Source organism: Lepeophtheirus salmonis, chromosome 4 (genome assembly GCF_016086655.4).
Source record: "Lepeophtheirus salmonis chromosome 4, UVic_Lsal_1.4, whole genome shotgun sequence".
Taxonomy (NCBI): domain Eukaryota; kingdom Metazoa; phylum Arthropoda; class Copepoda; order Siphonostomatoida; family Caligidae; genus Lepeophtheirus; species Lepeophtheirus salmonis.
This window is the reverse complement of record NC_052134.2, coordinates 2,977,782-2,998,002: the sequence shown is the minus strand read 5'-3', so window position 1 is coordinate 2,998,002 and position 20,221 is coordinate 2,977,782. Positions and strand designations below refer to the sequence as shown.

Below are 20,221 nucleotides of genomic sequence, written 5' to 3'. Positions count from 1 at the left end.
AACTAGCTTTCAAAAAATAGCACCATGCTAGCGTTAAGTATTGTGGAGTTTGCCGGGTAGGTAGTGCCATTTTTGGCTGCATCTTTTCCACTACTTTATTTCATTTTAAAATTAATTGATGGACTCTACACCACTTTATAAACTTTTTTCTCCCAAAGAGAACATGCAAAAAGCCTTCCTCCCGTCTGTCTTCTATTCACCACTAACAAAAGTTTAAATATTTTTTTTAATTATAATTACTAACTCTAATTATCAAGTTTTCTTTCAGGTACTGCATTAAGTTTATTGTTGTCGACTACGTCTACTGCTACAAATAAAGGGCGAAGTTGTTTTTATTTGGTTCATGTTGGTTCTTTTTAATGGTACAAATAATTTGTATGTTTGTCAATGCAGTTATATAATAAATCACGAGTGAAAAATATCAGCTCCTTTTTTGTTGGATAGAACAAGTTCAACACATACATATATATGATGTGTGGACAAAACGTCGACCGTCAAAACATCAACTGACAGAACGTCCACCGACAAAATTATAAGGATAAAACGTTGAATATACTAAATGTTGAATAGACAAAACGTCACCAGACAAAACGTCGACTGACAGAAGGTCGACCGTCGAATATAAAATAAAGGGCTACTCCAAATGGTGTTGCATTATATCCCATTCAGACATTTCCCACCTGAAACATAACCCAGCAGCCCCACTCCTATATAAACTACCAGTAAAGGCCCTTCCCAATCCCCTTATACATGTTGGGGCTGTTTTCAGTCACTGTCGTGTCCCAAAAAGAGATGAAACCCACTGCCACTATTTAAGCAACCATTAAGATCCCCTTACAACCCATATGTACATCCCAAATTTTTGAGTTGTTTTAGGGTACGGACTAGTCCCAAAATGGTATGAAAGCCATTGGCACAGTTTAAATTTACCCCACCTCCATTTACACCCCGAAAGAGACCCCGAAATTTGAGACTGTTTCGTGTTTCATCTCATTTGAGACCTGGCGGTACCCGAAATAGCCCAAATTTCGAAGTATAAATGGGGGTTTGTGAGGGTTTCTTACTTTTAGTTTATGTAAGGATGATGAGGTAAATATCTCAGGGTGGGAATGCATGGTCGTAGAAACAGTTTTTCATATTTTGAAATGTAATATTTTCCAGTCGACCTTCTGTTGGTCGACGTTTTGTCCTTTTGACGTTTTGTGGGTCGACGTTTTGTCTCTCGATGTTTTGACCTACTACTCATATATACATACATTCAAAAGATGATTCGAAAATTATGAGAAAGTAGGCAAATTAGGTATATATAAGTATTTAGCTTGGATATGTGCATACATATATGTTTATAAAAATATGAAAGGCAATTAAAAAATATGTTTTTTTACAAAATTAAATTGACAAATTGGATTAAATATTTTTGTAAAAATTAATTATGGTTTCTCAGTATTTTTTTCTGCTGTTAATGATGCATTGGCTGGTTTTATATTGTTACTTCATTTATGTATGCATAAGGCAAATCTTCAAAAGGAATTAAATTGTCGTACGTCAACATCAATGTAAACTAGAAGGATTTTTTCAAAAATGGAGTAATAATTACTTTTTTATCCTTTAACGAAATATCTCCTACTTCCTTTTAAAAATATCATTTTTAATATTTTGAAGCACAGCAAATAATATTTAAGTGTGCAACCTTCCATTCCATAATTTAAAAATAATTTTTTTTAAAGTATTAAAGTTATATGTAAGTTCACTTAACTAGATTTATATGACATTTCGCTGGTCATATGCTTATATTTTTATTATTTAAAAAAATTTGCACGACTTATATTGAATTTATTGAAAATAATATTTTTAATCTTTTTTTTCAATTGTTTTTTTTTTTTATTTTCATTGATGTGTCAAACATCCATTTTAGAACAATACCCTAAGCAAAAACAACTTTTGTTCCAAGAACAATTAAATCCTTGCGTTTGTGGAAATTCAGTTAACTTTAATTTAAATATGTGTTGTACAGAAAAGTTGGTCTTATAGGCGCCATGGCGCTTCGAACAAGGGATACAAGCTAAGTATTTTGTATATATGGATAGACAGAAAATGTTTAATTTTATAATATAACCTTTTATCCTATGCTATTTTTTCCAAAATTTCTCCTAAGAAGCTGAATAAAATACTTTTTAGGATTTAATGATCTATTTTTTTTTTTTTTTCAGGCACTGATTTTAAATTCCTGAGAAAGGCCGTTTACAATCAGGACAAAATAAAATCAAGTTTCTTCAAAATCACCCAAGTTGGGAAATTATTCATTTAAAGGCGCTTCAAAGATGCTATGGTGCTTGAAAAAGAAGAATAACCTATATTCAGCTCAATGTCCCTAGAAATTCAAATACAAATATATGCTCAATCTATTTAGCAGTTTAGGAGTCTATAGACAATAGACATAAATCTTCAAATATATGTATACAAATTATTAAGAATGTCATAAAAATCATTAGATTTCATTAATCAAGTTGATAATTTGTCTGAAGGACAGTTAAAAAAAACATATTACATATAAGGACGCATGGTGTAATATTTACAATCCAACTTTTGATAACTTTCACAAATAATAATACCACGTAAACCTTTTTATATTCTACAACCAGGACTGACCTTTTACAAAAGGCTTTTGATATCATTGCCGTAGAATGTTCAAATTAAAAATATTTGAGCTCATATCGATATTTCTTAGTTTTCGATTCCTTTCAGAAGAGGTAAAATTTTACTCATTAAAATTAATTTTAAATGTTGTTAATATGAGATATGGCAAATATAATAGTTACATTGATAAAAATAACAATAATCAGATTAATTAAAAAAATTGCTGTACATATTGCTTAAGATAAATTGAACATGACCACAAAGTAACAACTAAGAGATACATTGTTTTATAAAGGCAGCGATATACATATCACACGGGCTTAAAAGTACCAGGCTTAACACATAGATGGCACTATTTATATGATTAACCTTTTTTCAATTAGTACGAACATTTAAAAGACAAAATTTCATGACAATTTGTTTATTAGTTTGTGAGTTATTCTACAAAATGTGACGTTACTTTTCAAATTTTTAAATGCAATGGATTAAAACAATTTTGTATTTTAATTTTAAACTATTGTGTGCACTCCGCTCCATAAATCAAAAAATGAATGCTAAGCCCGGGATTTTTGAACCCCTGTGTTATTCAAGGGTGCCCAGGTAGAAAAATTCCCTGTTTTTCTTTTCCTAGAAATGTCATACCCAGTAAAGTCATTTTCTGCGAAATTCATCACCGGACATTTCATTCCTATTTGAAAGAGGATATTTATTTGTGACACAATACCGTTTATGTTTCTAAACTAGTTAATTATTTTTCTGTAATTTCGTACAATGAAGGGCTGGAGGGAGTTACTTATTACTTACGTAGATTTGATTTGGAGGAGAGGACATAAACAGACAAGGGATGGATATGAAGGAGTATGGGTAAGGATGGATGATATTCTATTGCCATCTCTTAAGGTACAAATAAATTCCACTTATTCAATCCCTTGTCACTGATAACGTTATTTCTCATCCATAATTACCCTAAATCATACCCGTCTCCCATCCATCACTAGTATTCTCCCGTGTCGACTGCCCAGCCTTCTTTCTAGAGCATTATACATAAGTAATTGCTTGTTTAAAATATAAACCGTATGCCATCACTAAATATCCCTCTCAAAGTATGAATGAAATACTCAGGCTTGAATTTTCTAGCAAATAAATTTATAAGGATATACAAGGTGTCCAGATAAATTAGGAAAAAAAATGTAAGAACCATATTTTTTCCCCTTATTTGAAAGCTACATTTAATGACATTCAATTAGTCATAATGAAAGTCACCTCCCTTGATAACCTCGGCCAAACGGGACTGTAGGTTATGTCAGGCCAGGGCGATCTCGTACGGATCCAGTTTTTTCATGTACTGGTTCTGGGTTGGCACTTTTAATTTACATTCCATGCGTGGATGGAGTAGACCATGGAAAAAATTACACCTTTCAAAAAGACAGTACAAAGCTTGATCTGCAGGATGTCTGGAGGCCTTTTTTAGCTTCGAGCACTTTGTGGCCGAGGTTATCAATAAAAAGGACCTCATTATGAATAATTGAATGTTATTTAATGTAGCTTTAAAAATATATATAATAACTACCCTATATATTTTGTTCGGTATATGCCTTTTCCCATTTTATTTGGACAACCCTGTAATTACTGGTCATGATATATTCGATCCCAACAAGGTTAAACAACTTAAGTAGCTTTGTGTATAATTGTAAAGTGAAGAAGACATTAATAATAAAAAACCAAAAAGAAGTTGTATACCATTAGTAAATTGTGAAATCAAGCTGATATACTTTGATCTCCGTTCCTTTTGGGCTACTTCTTTCTTTTTGTATCATTTGTTCTTGAAAGTAGATGATACACTCTGAAACTTTAATTTTCTTACTCTTATATATATTTATTTACCTTCCTTTTCTTTTGGTTTAAGTGAACAACAGCCACAATAAATAAGGATTTCCTTGTGTCAAAGAAAAAAAATAAACAAAAAAGTTTATTTATATACTTTACTTCTATATATTTTACTTTATATACTTTACATACATGTATGTATGGTGTATCAATGGTAGTAGTGGCTATTAACTTACAACAAGCAGAAAAAAAAAAAAAAAAGACAACTAGATCTACAAACAAACGAACAAAGTTTTATTTATCTTTTTGAAGAACAAACAAGTAAGTAAGTAAAGAAAAAGGCTACCCACGTAATAGGTAATGTAAGAGAGCTCAATCATGGATAAAAAAACGTGAAAAGATGTGCGTAGGATTGAACAAATATGTTAACTGGCAATAAGGGTATAATATGACGTCAAATTTGTTTGTTTTTCTTAAATTAGTAATAATCGATATGTCCATTAAACTAAATGTTATTTAACTCGGATGGACTAATTAAAAGGTATTTAATCAACTTATTTTCTTCAAGCTGACATTGAAATTATAATACGAGATCAAAAAAAAAAACCCAGATATTTTCTCATTGTAATCTCAATTCGCATTCCTTTCTCAAATTATTTTTTTTACTAATCCTTCGTTTGTGAACTGGTATTTTTTGTGCCCAAATTTATTACAATTATTTCAAATCTATTTAAAATAAATCTCACCACCAGATATTTTAGTTTGCTCTTAGTACATACTTTAGAACAAATGCAACTTTTACTTATTGTAAAAATGTATTTTCATAAAATTATTCGTAAATCTGCCATTTTAAAAAAAAGGGTCTGTTGAATTTGATTAATTTATTGCTTTTTAAGTCATTCGTTTCCCTTTCTTCAATTTAAGGTATAGGCATTGTTACTATTGTAGTATCAACCATTATTCTATATATCCCACTTTAAGCTCAATAAAATTAATTAGCACATTAAAAGCATGTTAATTGTAATTAATGTTTAATCTAAACTTTTTCAACAATAAAAGTATAATTTTTTTAACTATCATAATCACAAATTTTATTTTGTTGATACCCCAAAAAATTATTGCTAAAATATTTTTTTAAATGTACTGCTTCTGTTGGTCTTGAACTAAAGCAAGTATTTTTAGTATTTAAACTAATACTTTTAAGTGAAAATGTATGAAATAGTAAAGATAATATACAAATTTAAATAACTTAAGAATCTTTAAGAATTTCTTCCTTATTTGAATGTATTTCCATTTTTTTTTTTAAAGTAAAAAAATGCAGATCTCATCAAATGACGTCTTACCTTTTTATCTGTACAAAATAAAATAATGATGTAAAACAGTTGATACTGTCAACATACGTTATGGATATGTGTACCAATTTAATACAAAATATATATTTGAGAATCAAAGAAGAATGGAATCGTGAATTAGAAAATAACGTTGTTTTAAAAAAATATCAGAGTAGTATACTTTTATACCCCAGAGATACAGATCATAGTCCTTTTGGTCCAAGGACTACTGGTCCCCTCAGAGCCCAGATCTGAACTCACTAGACTTCTCTATCTAGGCGCACGTGGAGACCAAGGCCTGCAAAAAACGACACAAGAACATAAATGCCTTAAAGGATGCTGTCAACAAGGCCTGGGCCTCCATGGACGCCGATTACATCCAGCAAGTCTGTGGCAGCTTCAGACGTCGCCTGACCAGTGTCATTGAGTCAAATGGTGGCTACATTGATTAAATTTGATCACAAACTATTTTATTATTCTAAAAATGTATGAATAAATTGTTTCTCAAGTCATTCAAAATGTCATTATTGTCTGCGATATGTTCTGAACAAAAATCGGTAAATAATTCTGCATGGCCCAGTAAAATAATAAAGAGTAATTCATTGACATATGAATTTAATTCTTTCCTGAATCGGAGATCGTTAGTCAAAGCAATGTATTCCTTACTAAAATTAAGCTTTTCCGTTTCAAAACTCTTTTGCCAGCTCGTAAAATAATCGTCTTAATAAAAATGCGTGTATCTTTGTTTTTACCCTTTTCAATAGCGGATGTTTATTGCTAAAGACAAAAGATTTTAATTTTCCACATATTACTATACCAAAGTGCCAATATAAAACCCTTTTGCCGCCTAAGTATATTTCTTTCTCCCTAAGTCCAATCATATAAAAAACATAAATCCCTCACCTGTCTCGTAAATGCCGATAGGAAGAATCTTTTCTCTGGTTCACTGCCACGGATAAATGTTCGTCATCAAGGAACCAGGAGATCTCTGGTGGTGGGTTCCCTGATGCAACACATTTGAGGGAAACTTTGGGACCTGGTCGAAGGGTTTGTTCGTTGAAAATGGAATGAAACTCTGGAGGAACAGCTAAAAAGTAAATTGAAAAATATTAAATGGTTGTATATTAACAAAATAAATTCAATTCAAAATGAATAAATTTTCTATTGAAATATACTTCTACGTACTTTTATTAATGTACTTACATATACAATTTATATATTTATACTTAAAACCATCATAGGAAATGCTAAATTATTGCCTTCCAGCTATTTATTGATAGAATATGTAGAATAAATAAATATTTACAATAAGATATGGAATTCCCAGATGTTTACCAAAAACATGAATATGTGGCTTAGAGGCAATACATATATTCTAGGGTCCTTCACTTTTAGAGTTATTTCTTACTTTGTCTACCGCAAGAGTTTTTCGCAGCGTATTCATTAAAAAAGTATACTAAAAAAATGCCATCAAATACCATTTTTATTATCAGTGAAGTCATTTATCGATGTTTTGTTGAAGGAATTCGAAAGAATTTTCATGCAAACTCGAAAACATGAAGGGAGCTTAAATCTAGTGGCGTCATAAATTCTTAGTTCAAACTGAAGTCAAATTGGTGCAGCTGGGCCTTAAAGTTTGAAAATTATGGTTTTTCCATTCTGTTGTAAATACTTTATTTATTAAGAAAAAAATAGACAAGGAATCAATTTTAAAGATTTATTTTGAAACTTCTTAAATCATGAATCGTCTCAGTCCTTATAGATACATCAAACAATTATACCAGGCTTTGTTCTCGCCCTCTCATGGCAAGTCATACTCTTGGAGCCACAAACACAAAAGGTAAATTTGACCAGGTATGTAATTTTAATCATTTGCTGATCCTTCTACTTTTATTGGCTACTGACCTTCAACTTTATCTTTTTATATATTTGCAGCTAAATAAAATATAGGCCAACATTTGAAAGAAATTTTGTTATTGACAAACATATACAGTAAACTTTTCAATTATATGTAGATCCTCTTTTCATCAATACACAGAAGAAAATCCCTTAACGCAGAGAAAATATGAGACAAATTTCAAAATGATAGACTTCAATGAAAATATTATGTAGGTCTTATCACCCTAAATTGGTTGGAGATTTCCACCTACGATAAATTTATGTGAAATTTTGAATATATTATTTCATAAACTTGTTATATTATAAATCACTTAAGCCTCACAGAATCAATTATCAATTATGTAATCCCGAATTTATAAAACCGTTTCCAAAGATCTAGTTGAAGGAAAATGTCTCAGGAAATAAGAAAGTCTAATATTATTTAAATTGTTGTCCTTAATCAATAATAAATAGGTAAATATATATGTTTTGTAAATACATACCTCCAAGTACAAGCTCAGCTGTTCCTTGTGCCACGTCATTTTCATTAGAAGCAACACATTGATACGAGTCCCGATCTTTCCGACTCACATTGGAAATGTATAGACTATTTCCTGAGGATTTTATCCGGGGATTAGAGGATGTATCAAGAGGATCTCCTCCTTTGAGCCAAATCAGCTATAATAAATTAAAATAACAATGCTAAATATTATCTGAGCTTTAAAATATAACCCTTAACTTACATTTGCGATAGGAAAACCACTCACAGAGCAATTAAATAAGGCAGTTTGTCCGTGATCAACGACCAGATGCTGGGGACTCATACTCACATGTAGAGGAGAAACGACCTCTACAATATGTTCGACTTTGTAGCGTCCTGAACGATTCTCAATTTGACAAATATAGCGACCTGCATTGTGGTTCCTTGCTCCGACCAAGGAGAGAACGGAGTGACGTGGAAAGAGAGTTGGAGTAGCTGTTAGAACCTCTTCTCTTCCACTCTCTGGATTAACTTTCATCCAAAGAAAGGAGGGCACAGGGAATCCCTGTGCTACGCAGGGTAGATCCAGAGCTTCTCCTTGTTGAACAATAAACATGGAATCTGGGATTTCGGGTTGTTTGAGAACATCGCCTTGAGGCTCTGGAAGGAAAAGTTGGGAAGGAGAAGTGAGAAAAAATGTATGGACAACGTAGTTTATAAAAGATACTTTATAATTTTTTGTTTGTATCTCTTATTTGGATAAACTTTTGGCCTTTATAAATAATTCAGAGCTTGAGCCTATGTATGTGTAGGACTTGTAAATAAACATTTATTTATTTATTTCTGTTATACAATGAAAATAATTCCATATAAACGTATCTAATGTCACCTTCCTCTTTTTCCAATTTGTAAAAGGGACACTAAATTATTAACTTATGGACCTTACAAATAGTTATATACATATTATGTAGGTAGGTCTAAGGGAAAAAGGTTTTTTCTTTAACTTAACGAACTTCTTCACTAATTCGACAAAAAGTGTATACTATGGAAATAAAGATAGAAAAAGCAAAAAAGAAGAATACAACAGAAATTATTTCGAAACATATCCCAACTGGGACCGATCATTTGATTTAAATTTTTGCAAAAAGGAGTAAAAACAAAAATTGCTTAAAGATACATTTTAAATTAAAGAAACAAAAGTATACTTGAAACTAAAGGATAAAAATCCAAGAACCATTTACTAAATTCAAATTCCTACTATCCAAGGGCATAAAACAGAAAATGAATCAATAATTACCCCTACTATTTTTATCCTCTCTTTGAAAACTGGGGTATTATACACCCCAAGATACATAAAAATGCTTCTAATCCATTGAATCTACACTTCATTGACAATACTTTTCAATATGGTACTGAAACAATCGTATATTGACGAATTATTAATCGAGGTTTAGTAAATTTAATTCTCTTTTTTAAGTAAATGTTATTCCTTTGTTTTTCCTTTTCATTTCATGGATTCTTCTTATTTTCATTGTGAGGACTAAGGCATACAACAGAAGCAACAAAAATGTCTTTTTATAGCTATTATTTTATATTAGGCCCGCAACCTGATTAACTATATTCGCATAAAGTCATTTATATATAATATAAACTTTTGGTTTAATAATGTTTTTACTATAAGATTAAGAAAGTTTATCTGGTTGAAACGCTCGACTCATGGTATTAATATTATGGTAATATAACAAATAATTGATTTTTTGTCGATTTCATATGTTCATACACAAATTTCTTATTTTTTAAATTATATTTACCAGTGTAAAACGGATGAAATATTGGTGTTTTTTTTTTACAGAAAGACTTTATTCTCGTTTAGAGAAGTTACATATGTATATAAATAAGCATTTTAGTTTACAATGAAAACCCTAAACTAAAGTAATTACAACAGTTAATTAGCACGGTGAGTCAAACAATAATTAAAATACTCTGTAGTAGTTTATCACATTTCATAAAAATCTTCAATAAAATTACTATACTGATCAGGTAGAAAACAAATGAATAAAAATTATCAAAATCGTACAACTAAAACAAACAAAGGATGGAGACAAGAAGAATTTTTTAACCGTCTTTGGATGTATAAAAGCTTGTCGCAAATTTTGTCAGCTTTGTCCTTATAATTTAATGCAAAAGACATTCTCAAATGCCATGGAATGGGCATCATGTGATTGTCTGCAGCTCTCTTTGGTGGATAAAAAAATTCCCCACAGTTTAACATTGAGTCGTTGCTCAAATCGTGAAAGGAGATAATACCCCTCGATAAGGCTAACCATTTTGGTTCTATGAGGCTTTTAAAATAAAACTTCTTTTTAGAATTCTGTTGCACCCCATCAATGGTGGAAGTGGATGAAAATGACGGTGTACCTTTGCAAATAATCCTATGTGCTGCCGCTATGATCAACCAAGTGATCATTTATAAAATATGTTCCAAGCATAACCCATGTGTACGTCGGGTGCGAGGAAATAGTAGCTCGCCACTCAGTCTTTGGATGTCTTGAAAGGTCAATTAGAGCTTTCTTATAGACTTTAGGTAGTATTCTCGAGAGCAGAGATAATCCTCCACCCATAAGAGATCTAGGTCGTTTGATTCAGGGTAAATAGATCCTATGAAAAAACATATTAAGCCAGGATTCTTCTTCTTCAATTGCTGTCTCGGTGAGCCAGGGAATAGCTGTTGCCTTAGATAGGATATTAGGAATAATTGAGAAATTGTATAGGTCAATCCTCTTTTGAAGATTGAAACCTCTCCATTCGTAAACGGAAGAACACACATACGTTTTTAGGAATGTCCAGTGTGAATAAGAGGCACCTTTTGAATCCCATACAATTCCCAATATCTCCACTGTGTCCTTAATTGAACAGTTGGCAATTTGAATAGCCTCACTTGGGCTCCAACTACCAATAGGAAGAACAACCGTCTTTTTATAGTTGATTTTCAAACTGGACCTCATTTCATATTTTTTCAAATAGTTCAGAATTACTTCAATTCGTCTAGTTAATTGAGCCTCAGAGTTAACTTTTAACATCAATGTGACATCCTCGGCATACATATCAATTATATGTCTCGAGGATCCGAAATCCACCCCAAACCCCTTGAATTTCTTTATAATGGAATCTCCAAGATCTGTTAGTGCGGCGACGAATAATAGGGGGGGCTGAAGGACAGCCTTGACGGTAGCTCTTTCTTAAGGTAATTGGGTCGCTTTCTCCCTCCCCTATCGAAATAGTGGAGGTTTCATTGAACAGAAGCGCTCTAATAGCATTAAAGTGTTCTTTTGGAAGAAGTATTTTAACTGCTTTCAAAATATGACTCTGTAGGACAGAATCAAATGCTTTGCTAAAGTCTACAGCTATAATTGCACCGAAAGTTCTTTATTTACGTATAATTTTCACAGCAGACTGTATATTTCTTGAAATGTCTGAAATTTTCCTGCCCTTTAGGAAGTCTTTATGTTCTTTGCCAAGATTGGAGCTCAAAATGAGTTCTATTCGTCTGGCAAGAACACCTAAAAGAATGCGATAGCTCTCACTAAGCACCGTGATGGGTCTCCAATTGTTGATATCGGTAGCCACCCCTTTTTTGGGATCATAACTATCCGGCCTCTTGTTATGGATTGTGGAAGCTTTCCCTCAAATTTCCATAGACTTCCCCAGTTCAACTAAATAGGGAACAACCTCATCTACATATTGGGTAAAAATCTTCCCACCAATGCCATCTGGACCAGAAGCTTTTCCATCCTTAAAATGCTTTGTTATGTAATTTGATATAACATTTTTTGTGAAGATTGAATGTTTTCTTAACTTAAAACGAGGATAATTCGCTCTTTTACCCCCAACAAGCTTTTGGAAGTTCCTATGAAAGAGCTTCAAAATTCCCTGTGGGTCAGTGATAGTTTGGCCTTCGTCAATTATTTTCTTGATTAAGGTAGTTGATCGGTCTTTCGGGAAGATTTTTTAAATCTTTTCGATGCGTTTGTTTCCGAGACAATTTTTTCCTTAAACTCCATCTCAGCAATCTCCGAAGTACGATATAAATTGGCAGTTTCTGCTGCAATTGAGCGTAGAAAGAGAGATCTGTTATTCAAAACATCTTCAAGATCCTTTTCAAATGATACAGCTCTCTTCCTTTTCCTTCTAATAAATTGTATTGTTGTGAATTTAACAGTAGAGGACTATTAGCTATTTTTACTGGATTAAAAGTAGAGTTAAAACAATGAGTCAAATTTTACTTTAGTTCTTTGATAAAAATTTTATCTATCACTACACACATTGGGGTCTTAAAACGTTTCTTTGAATGATATTGTTGAATATCAATTTCAATCATTTTATGACCAGATCCAGGATGAGGGGGATAGAGTGCATTAGTTGTTTTTGAACGGATAGAAGAAGAAGCAAGAGCTAAATCGATCCGTGAGGACTTTTTCCCACTTCTCCAAGACACACTATCCATTGGGTTAAAAATTCTAATGATATAACATAAGTATAGCTCCATGATAATTTTGGTCAATATTTGAAGATTAGGGTACCGAAAATTTGATTTATATAGATCTACATTAAGATCACCAATTAACAGGAGAGGATAAAAGTCATTCTTGCAAACGTTAATGATTGCCTGATAGAAGGCAAAGCATTTGATATTCGGTCCATATGCGTTGACTAAATAGAAAACACCACTTACTGTTGAAATAAATATTTTATGCCATTTCCCCCCCACTAGAGAATTCATTTACGCACTTGGGATTATTGATGGTCTTTGAGACCAAAGAAAGTATTCCCTTATGTGTCCCATCTCCTGTGAAAAAGTAAAAAGTGAAAGTTTTCCTAAGTAGTTCACACCCTGCATTTTTAAAAGTGATGTTCACGAACGATGTTTGAAGATGATATTTGAAAAATATCCGCTGTCGGGCTAAAAAATGGTGAACTTTGGCAAAAAAAAAAAAAAAAATATTTAAAAATTTAACTCTTCAAAAAATCAAAACAAAAGACAGCCTATTATGTTCTAAATCAACTCAATCGAAATAATTTCCTTCCGGCTCCATAGTCTTCTCAATCCTGCTTCTGAAGGAAGTGCAGTTCTTTTTCACGAAGCTCGGGTCTACAAGTGGTTATGATGAAATCTAGGTGTATGAGATTCAATACCGTCTCGTACAAAATAGTTTATTAGTAGTTAGATCTGCAAAACTATGCGTCATCATGATGTTTAATCCTCTTGGATGATTATGCATACATCTTTATGCCCTTTAAAACATTTTTCAGCCTCGATTTGGTGCTAAAGAGTAGAGGTGTGAGCCCTTTACCTTCTTGTAGTATGGGTCCCAAAATCATGATCACTGCAGATCAGCGTTATTTTTCATTGAATTTAATTTACTCTATATATAGTCGTGCTAATGTTTTTAATGACAGACTCATTAGACTTATACGATTCGCTATCCAGGAGATATTATGTATTAAACTTTGCACCAGTTTTTTTACCAAAGCCTGTAGACAAATCAAGCTTTTTTTTAAAAAGCCCTAATATTTTTTATATGTTTGTCATTACATATAAAGAAAAATATCATTTGCTTTAAAATAATAAGAATTATAGACTATTTGATAGCATGTTATCAATCAAAATGTAACCTTTTTGACTCCCCTTTGATCGTTTTAAGTGCCTTTCAAATTGTTTACAAACAATTTTAATAAAAATAATCATAATCATTGAGAAAACTATTAGAAGGTAATGATTGTACCTACGGTCGAATTTGTCATTATGTCATGCTTTTTTGAAATATATTTTTATGTACGCCTCTGCATTATATTTCTGAGAAAGGTATAACACAAATCTGCATTGTATGTATGTAGATAGAATATGGAGTGTTAAGTTGATACGTCAAAAACAAAAAATCCTATTTTTAAGTTTGAACATGAAGCACTTTCTACTTTTAGCTCACTGGAAACAATGTTTCCACAACACCAATATGTTTTGATCAGTTTTGGTATAAAAATGAGTATTGCTAGTTTGATACCTTTCAATACCTTTCCATTCTTATTTCGACTAATAATTTCTTTACAAAAATGTATTTTATTGACATGCACTTACAATGTCGTTCACAAGAGTTTTTATTTTGGGTAGAAGGAAAACTCAGGAGTAAAATTATATGACGTTGTAATGAAAATACCATTTTCATTCTACGGAAGTTATGACGTTTTTAAGAAAAGGTTTCAATATCAATTTACTATTGTCCCGTTTTAAAAACATCCGTGCCTTGATATCACTAAAATATACGGATACTAAACAACACTAATTACTTCTATTGGTATTGTTCAGCTATAAGTTTAATATATGTATGTGGACCAAAAATTTTTCTTTGTGTACTATTTGATGTTCTAAATTCAGGCTCATAGTTTGGAAGTAAACTTTGTTAAAGACACAATTGATTAAAATTTTTTGCCTTTAATTTTTTTTATTGTTGGGTCCAGTGGCCAGTCTACTTTGATTATGATCGAGGATAATGCAAAACTACAGCACTGTTTTTAACTTTTGTGTCGCATCATAATTAGGAATATGAATTTGGTACAAAAAAAATAAAGTTTTATTCTTGTCCTTCTCTACAAAAGGATTATCCCTATTTTTTTCGATTGAGGTTGCATAAAGGGTTGAAAATAATACAAGTGCAGGTTTTTTTGTTGTTATTCTTATGTATTTATTCTGTTTTGTCGTCTTTTTCCTTAGATTATTTTCTGAAGGACACGACATATATCAATTATTCAATAGCTGCCCAAAAGTCAAGTTTTTCTACTGTTAATGATTCAACTTTGGATTATATTTTGTCAGTAAAAAAATTGGTACAAATATTAATATATTATATTTTTAATATATCTATTAAAATGATTCGAATATTCATTGTTTGACATATGTATTACTACACATCTAAAATAAAATGTTTGTAACACGCCCCTCAATAAAATATAATTGAAAGATATATGAAACAGAGCCATTTAAGGTGTGTGTAAAACAGTAACTAAAATATTCCATTAATTCATCATGTTAGCTGATATACTGTCAAGTCTTAAGACAGGAAGGGTATAAAAAGCTATGATAATATTATGCTGTTACATCTCAAAATAGATTTTATTTAGCCCATTTGAGTATATTGAAGTAAGTAGAAGTCATTTCCTATGAAATGTGTATTAGGGGGAATTTTTTTAACTGCAAAGATTATGATCTAGTCATTTTTTAACTCAATTATAATGTCAAAATACATTTATCGAATAGATGTTACTGCCCAATAAATCTAAAAGCGAGGATTTATTCGGAGTGTTTGGCCACCCAAAGAATGATATTGCTGTATTTTTGCAATTTAAAACTTAATTTGTCCATAGTAATTGTTACATATGTTAGTATAAGCATAAAACACGGACTAAAAAATCCTGGGTTTTACGCATAGATTGTGCAATTTTGTCTAATACATCTAATTTTCAGTTAATATCAACCATCTAAGTACAGCTTTCACCATTTCATAAAAATTTGTTCTGTAGTTTGTGAGTTATTCTACAAAGTGTGACGTTACTTTTGTATTTCCAAAACAATAGATACAAAAAAAATATTATTCTAATTTTACATTAATTAAAACCCAAAACTTGCAGTAGTATGACTAAAAGACCGCTCAAACCCAATTTGTGATATGTACTATATTTAGCTAATAATTAATCACATGCAACGCCATCCTCTGCATGTTGGCAAACAAATTGTCAGCTCTTTACAATAACCGCCCTGTCCATAGGGTAATACATTGCCATAATGAGAGGAATTGGAGGAGAGATGCGGCAGAAAGTATTATCCAAGACGCCTCAAACTACAAAGCTCCGCGGGTTGAGGTCAGAACTAAAAGAGACCCAAATGGAGGTTGACCAGAAATTATCCATATTGTTGCTGCAGTCGTTTTGATTCATCTTGGCTGAATAGGACTATAATGGACTTCTTGATGTCGTAGGGAGTCTGGATAGAGATGCCAACAGTCTCTGCAGCCTTCTCGGAACTGACACTGGCGTGTAGGAGATTGCAATTACGTTGTCTTTTCTGCTTTAGCTCTGATATTTTTACACTGTGAGATATGGGATGAATAAAACTTGATTCAGCTCTCGTTTGGTTGCGTAATGAAACCTCAAAATGAAAAATAACGGAGATAAAATCGTAATTAAATACTACTGTCAGTTTTAGATACCGACTTTACATATTATATCACTGGCCAATTACCATAATTTCTGAGTAATTCACGCCGCTTGCCGGGAAGAACTCTTTATCTAAAGATATGTAGTCTATGCTATCCCTTGTTTCTGTTTTCCCCATGACCGTTGCAAAGATGTTTTTTATAGATCCATTTAACTCACATTAAAATGTTCACCCTTTAGATTATATATATATATGTATCTGTGTACATATATTTTAAATATTATATACGATTAAGAACACATAGAGAAAATGACCTAATTTCCCTAGGCTTTGTATGTACAAAATTCAAATGTTTTCTTCAAAGACAATTAGTAGAGTAGAGAGGAGAAATGAGGGAGGGGATAAAGCCCTACCCATTCTTTTGCAATAAAATAAATTCTACAAATAAAATGTTCTTAAATGTTAATTCTTATTCATGCTTTCATAGTTGTTGTTTTTTTTCTGTGGATTTTATTTTATTTTTATTATCATAGTGGATTGTGGATCTCAATAGATATTAAAATTCCAATTATTTTATGTGTGCTTTTTTCAAAGAAAAATTCTTTTACTTATTTATTTCATTTTGAGACCATTAAGGCCTGGTTTATATGTACGTGTGTGTATATACATACATATAAATATGCTTAATAGTCTCTCTCTCTCATGAGGGAAGGAAGGAATTGTACATTAATATATTCGAACTTGATTTATTTACTGTTCAAATTTTGCGTGCTGTTTTTTCCATATACACTTTATATGTTCTAAAGGTAGAAACATATATCGTGCTATGTTTTGCCTCGTACTTAGACTGCTTTAAGTGAAAGCAGTGGTAGAGAAGGAAAACGAAGAAATAAATGAAGAAAAAAAAAAAAAAAAAGACTCGTGTAGAACTTTTGATTATTTTTTTTTGTTCAACGATGTGTAAATAATTATTATTATGCTATTTTTTTTTTAGAAACATGAAACGAAGATTTAAAAAAATAAACAATAATATTAGTATTATTATTAAATTCAGGTATATATATATATAAGCGATTATGGTCTGAAAAAGCTTCCGACATCAACGTGAAGATGGAAGCACTTGCAAATAAAAGCTATTACCTATGCACATTCTATTTTTATACTGGTTATAAAAGTGTGCCCGGAGAATTGACTAAATTTATGAACCCCTCCTCCACTTGTAACAAAAATGTCAATTGCTTGGCTTGAACATCGTAAGCATTTTCAGTATGTAAAAAAACAATAAAACAAAATTAAAGTGGTAATCCTGAATATGTGAAGACTTTTTCGAAAGAGAACAACTTAGTGGTCATGGCTTTTCATAAGATTTGTAGCAAGAAGCTGTGAATAAAGGAAATCCCACTACGTATCAAGCCAGAGCAAAGACAGGAATGTTTCTCGTATCAATGTTCAAGTCTACATTGAGTTCAACAAGGACTTAAACTTAGTGATGTGTCAGATCTTATTTTGGACTAATGCCGTCCTGACCAGTTCAGCCTCACTCCAGTCCAGTTCATATCTAAATATCAGTCTTAATACTATTAAAGGGATTTTTTTCATGACGTAACTAAACTGTATTTATTGTCTTGAAAAAAAAAAAACCCCGGTCCTAAAACTGAGAGTAATGTCCTACCGGAGATACTGGGTCGTCTTTGGAGTGTATTATAGAGAGAGGGAGTCGCCCTGCAAGGCCTGCAACAAAAAGAAAATGTCTTTGCCCTTGTCTTTTGTGAATGCAAGCAAATTCATTTGAGTTGGCCGGTAATGTCTAATAGAATCACACATTATCTAGGGAGGTGGCCTGCCAAAGAGTGAAAAAATTATGGTTTTAACGACGTGACTTTTCAATTCAGAATTTGATCTAAATCTATTACAAAATTGCTAAATATGATATCAAGGTCCAATTTTGAAAATCATTGACTGTAGTCCGAAAGAGCAACGGTCTGTAAGACTAATCTGTAGAACTGGCTCTAAAACTAAACTGGATTGACTAAATACTGACTGACACAACACTACATATGTATGCCTATCAACCAATTCTCAGTGTTACTCTGTGTTATTCATAAGCACACGCATTTATGATTACTTTCTACTTTGATTTTTCCTTCTAAAGAATTAAATGCTACTAATAATAAAAACTTAATGAAAATTTAAAAAAAAAAAACACTGTTTACATTATTAACAACAGCAAATCTCACCAGCTAAAAATTCTTAAGATTTACAACCCCACCAATTTCCCTGATCGACCTTTTTTTATTGTTAGCAAAAAAAGTATTTAGATACCAAAATCTAAATTGTCATCCTCACAACACTAATATATATATACATATATCTATAATTTTTGACATAAATAATGCTATAAGAACATTAAGGGGAAAAGACGCAGTCATTTTCCCAATTTATATAATTTTTATTAAATGTTTTCTTTTTTTTTTAAATAAATAGTAAAGAAATGATATAATGATTGACTGGTTCTTTAGGAATTTTTTAGGTGGGTTTTGTGTTTTAAAATATGAATATGTCAATATAAATGTGTGTTTATTGACAGATATAGTAATTGTCAAAGTATATACTTATATTCAAAATGTACCTTTTAAAAAGCTTTATTTTAAAAATATATTATCAACCTATATATAACATATCTTAATTACATCTCTAAAACTAAGGGTAAAGGCCTTATACTAATTGTATGTACGTACTTTTTTTGCAATAACGTTTAAAGTCCTCTATTTCTGAGACATTATAATAAGGGAGAAAGAACTCACTTTCAACTTTGAGCATCTGCCCCTCCATTGCTTAGTGTAGCTAGCCTTCTAATTGTCTTGTTTTAAGACGATTATTACATTAAAAAAGGATATGATCACAGCATAATATTAAGCTGGAATTAAACTACTTATTCTTTAAAATAAAAATATGGGGTAATAGTATACAGAAGTTTAAAAAATTTTTATTTTTAAAATTAGATATATTAATCAAAATATATTATGTTATATTATAGTATCAATAGATTTTTGATAATAGGTTTTTTTTTGTTAGCTGCCAATATTCTACTTTTTTTATCACAAATAAGTGTTCTGAATGTTGATTGAGCTCAAATATATTGTTGTTATGTTTTGAACAATTCTAACTGCTGATAGAAAATTAGTATGAGATTGGAGGAGATTTGTTTAACTAGATTCTTTATAATATCAGGAGGTGCTTTTTTGTTTTCTTTTTAGTGAAGAAAATGTTAAGATATACAATCAATATTAACCTAAGTTTTATAAGTATAAAAAAAACTACACTAATACATAAACACTATCTTAATCACAGGTAGAACGCTCCATGAAAGCTTTTGCGGAGCCACATACAGTGTAGAGGCATGTCTGGACTGTCATGCTAGCCTGTGGCTAGTAAAAAACCCAGCAGGGTGGCTTTTATCTAGCCTATTTGTCTACGTGATGCCGATCCCCAAACACCACATATAAACAGGTAATTTTGGGTTAAATTCACAATATATTAGTGTCTCATACGTCGAATAGACATTCAACACAAATATCATGGGAAATTTTTGCTATAATATATTTTTCAAAGACGAAATTTGTAATATTTCTCTTCCAGTGTAGTTCAGAAATGTTTTGTTTTTTCAACAAAATTTACATTTCTAAGCACGGAAATCTCCAAAAAAAGGTCTATTTCACCTAATATATTTCCGTAAAGCACTATATTTCCTTGTTTCTGATTGAACAAAACAGTATTGTTTAGGTATTCCCTTTGAATCCAAGGGAATAAAATATTTCTTTGTGATATTCTAGACTAGCAAAAAAAAAAAATTGACTAGCC

At 31.4% G+C, this 20,221-nt stretch overlaps 1 protein-coding gene across 6 annotated transcripts in view; it reads right to left on the bottom strand.

Annotated features, from left to right (window-relative positions):
- The window catches only part of LOC121116377 (cell adhesion molecule Dscam1), a 272,908-nt gene that overhangs the window by 155,695 nt on the left and 96,992 nt on the right, over positions 1–20,221 (bottom strand). For all 6 annotated transcript variants that reach the window (XM_040710627.2, XM_040710628.2, XM_040710629.2 and 3 more), the window contains exons 7-9: positions 8,417–8,814; positions 8,177–8,351; positions 6,699–6,882 (exon numbers count right to left, since the gene is read on the bottom strand). In XM_040710627.2, the coding sequence (XP_040566561.1) occupies positions 6,699–6,882; positions 8,177–8,351; positions 8,417–8,814 (757 nt within the window). The remainder of the gene's footprint in view (positions 1–6,698; positions 6,883–8,176; positions 8,352–8,416; positions 8,815–20,221) is intronic.